The 4346-nt window shown below is 40.4% G+C and overlaps 1 protein-coding gene across 1 annotated transcript; it reads right to left on the reverse strand.

The window, feature by feature from the left end:
* Positions 1-295: 295 nt before the first annotated feature.
* Positions 296-4126, reverse strand: LOC141595191 (uncharacterized). The gene is made up of 4 exons (XM_074415161.1): positions 4052-4126; positions 2169-3824; positions 968-1980; positions 296-473 (listed from the first exon to the last, which is right to left on the reverse strand). The coding sequence occupies exons 1-4, from the start codon at positions 4124-4126 to the stop codon at positions 296-298; spliced, it is 2922 nt and encodes a 973-aa protein (XP_074271262.1).
* Between the last annotated feature and the right edge of the window lie 220 nt (positions 4127-4346).

Here is a 4346-nt window from a genome sequence, read left to right on the forward strand (position 1 = left end):
TTATTTTTATTTTTTATTCAAACGCAGACTTTTACTAATCAATCAAAAGTTTATAAGAAATTAGTGTGCAGTCGAGATACAATCTGGGCCCCCACTCCCTTAGCGAAAAAAAAGTTAGTCTAGTAAAAATGTACGCGGCCGCGCGAGCCCCTGCATCTTGAGAAACAAAGAATTTTTGGATCCGCTTCAGCAAAGCCACAACATCCGTATCCAACTCGCCTAGCGAAGAAAAAGAGAAGGGTAGGAAACTATAATCAACCGTCGTGCATAAATCTCCGTACTTGGCACACTTTCGCTAAGCAGCATCAGCAACAACCCGACCCGGCACAAAATCAGACAACCCAGTCTGAGACAAGGGGGAAGAGCCCGTCAAATCGACACAAACATCACGCCCCCTGTCCCAGGAATAAAGAAGCAGATCCGCCGGACGAAGGGAGCAGCCAAGCCCATCAACCAAACCGATATCAACCTCCCTACCAGCAAAGATCCCCGACCTCTAGCAGATGTCCAATATTATTATTATTATTATTATTGTTATTATTAATATTATTATTATTATTATTATTATTATTATTATTGTTGTTATTATTATTATTATTATTATTATTATTATTTATTTTTATTTTTATTTTTTTTTTGCAAGAATGTATAATCCTTTTATTCATCCTCAAGGTGGGGAAAAAGAAAAGGATAAAATCTTACAAAGAATAGCCCCTATAGCCTAAAGAAGAAAGGCTAGCAAGAGTGCAAGGAACTAAGAAAACGAGAAGAACATAAGGAAGAAGACCTATACAATAAAGACACTGAGATGATAAGCTTGGCCTGAGTAAGCAGCTGATGCACTGTGTGTTCATGGATGCTAAAGATCCTGCAATTACGCTCCTTCCAAATAATGTAGATGACACAAGTAAAGCAACTTAGGAACCAAGTGTGCTTCCAATGCCGCCTAGAATGCCTATGCAAACACCAGTTCAACTCAGTGTGATAATCAGTACTCCTGTTGGGAACACGAGCCCAGACCATGAGCTCATGCCAAAGCTGCTGAGAGAATGGACAAGCAAAGAATAGGTGATCATGAGTTTCACTATCTTGCTTGCAGAGAACACATCGATTAGGAGTGATGAAACCCCTAAGAATTAATTTGTCCACGGTTGCTAGCTTCTGCTGACAAGCTAGGGAAGTAATGATGTTGTGCCTAGGGACTACCACCTTATGAAAAAGCCCTTTAGACCAGGAGATAGTAGGATGACACGGTCTAAACCAGTTGTAGGCTGCAGCAACCTGAAACTTACCACCAGAGCACCAGCTATGAAGGAGAGCTCTTGCAGCAACAGGAGAACCAGTGACAGTCAGTAAGTCATTTTTAACACTGATGATACTCCGAAAGCTTTCACTATATCTGTCCTGAACAGCAACATCCCAAATAGAGCAATGGGAGAGATGGTATTCTGAGTGCCAAATGCTCCATAGTCCCTGAGGAGTCTGATCTAATAACCACAACCATTTGGATATAAGCGCTTTATTCCAGGAGAGGAGTTCTTTGACCCCAAAGCCTCCTTCATTAGTTGGAGCACAAATACTAGACCAACTTTTTACAATCATCTTCTTATCTGTGGCTTTGATATTCCAGAAGAAATTCTTGCATAACTTGTTGATAGTTTTAAGCACACTTTTGGGAAGCAAGACACTGGCACACCAAAAGTTTTCAATGCCAAAGACAACACTGTTGAGAAGCTGAAGTCTACCAGCATAAGAAAGCAATTTGGAAGACCAGTGTTGAATGGAGGCCTGAATTTTGTTGACAAGGATACCATACATATCCACAGTGGTACGAGCTGTGTTTAGAGGCAACCCTAGATACCTAAAAGGGAAGGATCCCTCAGAGAACCCAGAGGTAATCAGAATCTGGGACTTAATGCTAGGAGAGACACCACCAAAGTAAATTTCAGTTTTGTCCACATTAGCTTGAAGCCCGGACAGCTAGAAAAGAGGCCAAGGGTTTGAGAAACAGCCTGCATGAAGGCACATCCCCTCTAATAAAGATCATAAGATCATCAAAGAAAGATTAAGTGGGTGAGTTTCATTTTAGAACACTTTGGATGAAGAGACGCTTGAGGAAGGGAATTGAGACATCTCAAGTATCTTGAAAGAATCTCCATGCTAAGAACAAAAATATAAGGGGAGAGAGGGTCTCCTTGCCTAACTCCACTCTTCCCTTGAAAGAAACCATGGACTGAACCATTGAGCTTAAGAGAGAACCAGGAGCTTGTGAGGCACCCCATAATCCAACTAATAAATTGAGGAGGAAATTTGAGAGCAAGCAGCATATTTTCTATAAAAGACCACTGAAGAGAATCAAAGGCCTTCCTAATATCCACCTTAATCAAGCACCTAGGTGTGAGATACTTGCGACCATATCCTTTAACTAAAGATTGGGACAACATGATGTTTTCATGGATGCTCCTACCTTTAACAAAAGCTGCCTGTTCAGGACCAATTAAGTGGGGGAGCACAGTGCTGAGTCTAGTGGATATAATTTTAGAAATGGTCTTGTAAAAGGTAGTACAGCAGGAAATGGGACGAAAATCCATGACTGTGGAGCTAACCTTCTTCTTAGGAATAAGGGCAATCAAGGTAGAGTTAGCTTGCTTACTCATTCTACCAGTTGAAAAGAAGGAAAGGACAGCTTTACAATATGACTCCCCAATAAGAGACCAACTGTGCTTAAAGAAAGCAGAGGAAAACCCATCAGGGCCAGGACTTTTATCAGAACCAATAGTAAAAAGTGCAGCTTTGATTTCTTCTTTAGTGATAGGAAGAATCAAAGCATCTGCAGCTTCACTTGAAACAGTAGGGCACAGCTGAACAAAGCCATTATCTAAGGGAGAAACAGGAGAGCTAGCCCCCAGAAGACTCTTATAGTAATCAACAAAACCATCTGCAACACTATCCAGGCCAATTCTATCAGCACCATGCCTATCTTTGATCTGACCTATAATTTGTTGATGTTTTCTTTCCTGAATCTTTGCATAGAAGAATTTAGAAGAACAGTCATCATGAATGAGATTTTGAACCTTAGCTTGTTGCTGAACAATAGTCTTCTCAATATGCTTAAACTTGCAGTAAAGAGACAAGAGCTCTTTTTCTTTAGAAATTAGCTCAGGAGAAAAATTATCAGCTTGCATAGCCAGTTGACAGTCTTTTAGATCTTGTTTCAAGCCCTGAACCTTAATAGAGATGCTAGTAAAATGCTCTTTATGTAGTAATCTTAAACTCTTCCTAACATTCTTCAGCTTAGCAAACAGCTTATAAGTGGAAGAGCCATAAACTGGAACATTCCAGGCCTCATGCACAATATTATCATAGTCAGAATGATCAAGCCAGCAGTTAAGAAAACTAAACCTTGATTTTCTGCAAGGATCCTCAAAGATGGTAACCACCACTGGAGAATGATCAGAAACTCCAGGTTCAAGGAAATGGGCAGAAGTAGCAGGGAAATGAGTAAGCCACTGAACATTAGCCATAGCTCGATCAAGTTTGGTCCAAACCCTTGATTCAGGGAGTTGCTTATTATTCCAAGAAAAATCACAACCTGAGCTAGTAAGATCCTCCACCTCACATTGATAAAGACAAGAATTAAAATCCATAATATCAGCAAGATCAGGGAGAGTGCCTCCAATCTTCTCAGAGATGTCCCTAATAACATTGAAATCTCCCAAAATTAACCATTTATTCACCAGGGGCTTAAGATTTATAAGATGAGACCAGAGACCATCTCTCTCCCTAGCATCATTACTAGCATAGACAAAAGTGATATGAAAGACCTGACAAGTTGCATTATGGAACACCTCACAATGAATAAAGCGAGGGTGAACATAAAGAGGAGTTACAACCACGGTGGAGAGATTCCAAAGCAACGGGATTCGCCATTAGAATGGAGGTCAAGATTGCAACAAGAGCCCAAATTCTTCAAGTAAGAAGAAATAATCCTACCATAGTTTCTTTGCTTAATTTTTGTTTCCAAAACACCCAAAATATCCAGCTTATTAACCCAAAGGAAGTCCTTAATTTCCTGTAACTTTAAAGGGTCATTACACCCTCTAATATTCCAAGATGAGACTTTCATTGACCACCTGTATCAAAAGGGTGAGTATCCCCTATGCTCTCAACCAACAAAGTGTGTGAGGGCAAAGTTCCATTATCTGAAGGAGTCAAACCCAGATGGAGTATCTGAGTGCCATCAGAGGCAGTCTCCTCAAGACATAGAGTATCAGAGCTATGATGAGGTACATCCAAACTATTATCCAAAGAATAAGACTTAGTTAGATCCCCTCTCTTCAAGGCTA

This window comes from Silene latifolia, chromosome 8, assembly GCF_048544455.1.
Source record: "Silene latifolia isolate original U9 population chromosome 8, ASM4854445v1, whole genome shotgun sequence".
Taxonomy (NCBI): domain Eukaryota; kingdom Viridiplantae; phylum Streptophyta; class Magnoliopsida; order Caryophyllales; family Caryophyllaceae; genus Silene; species Silene latifolia.

What these genes read in the sequence shown, in the direction of transcription:
- LOC141595191 (XM_074415161.1), bottom strand. Translation starts at nt 4,126, where the DNA reads ATGAAAGTCTCATCTTGGAATATTAGAGGGTGTAATGACCCTTTAAAG. An exon ending in AAATTAAGGACTTCCTTTGG is followed by an intron (nt 3,825 to 4,051) that starts GTTAATAAGCTG and finishes GCAACTTGTCAG; the next exon opens with GTCTTTCATATCACTTTTGT. An exon ending in TATCACACTGAGTTGAACTG is followed by an intron (nt 474 to 967) that starts GTGTTTGCATAG and finishes CTTTGCTGGTAG; the next exon opens with GGAGGTTGATATCGGTTTGG.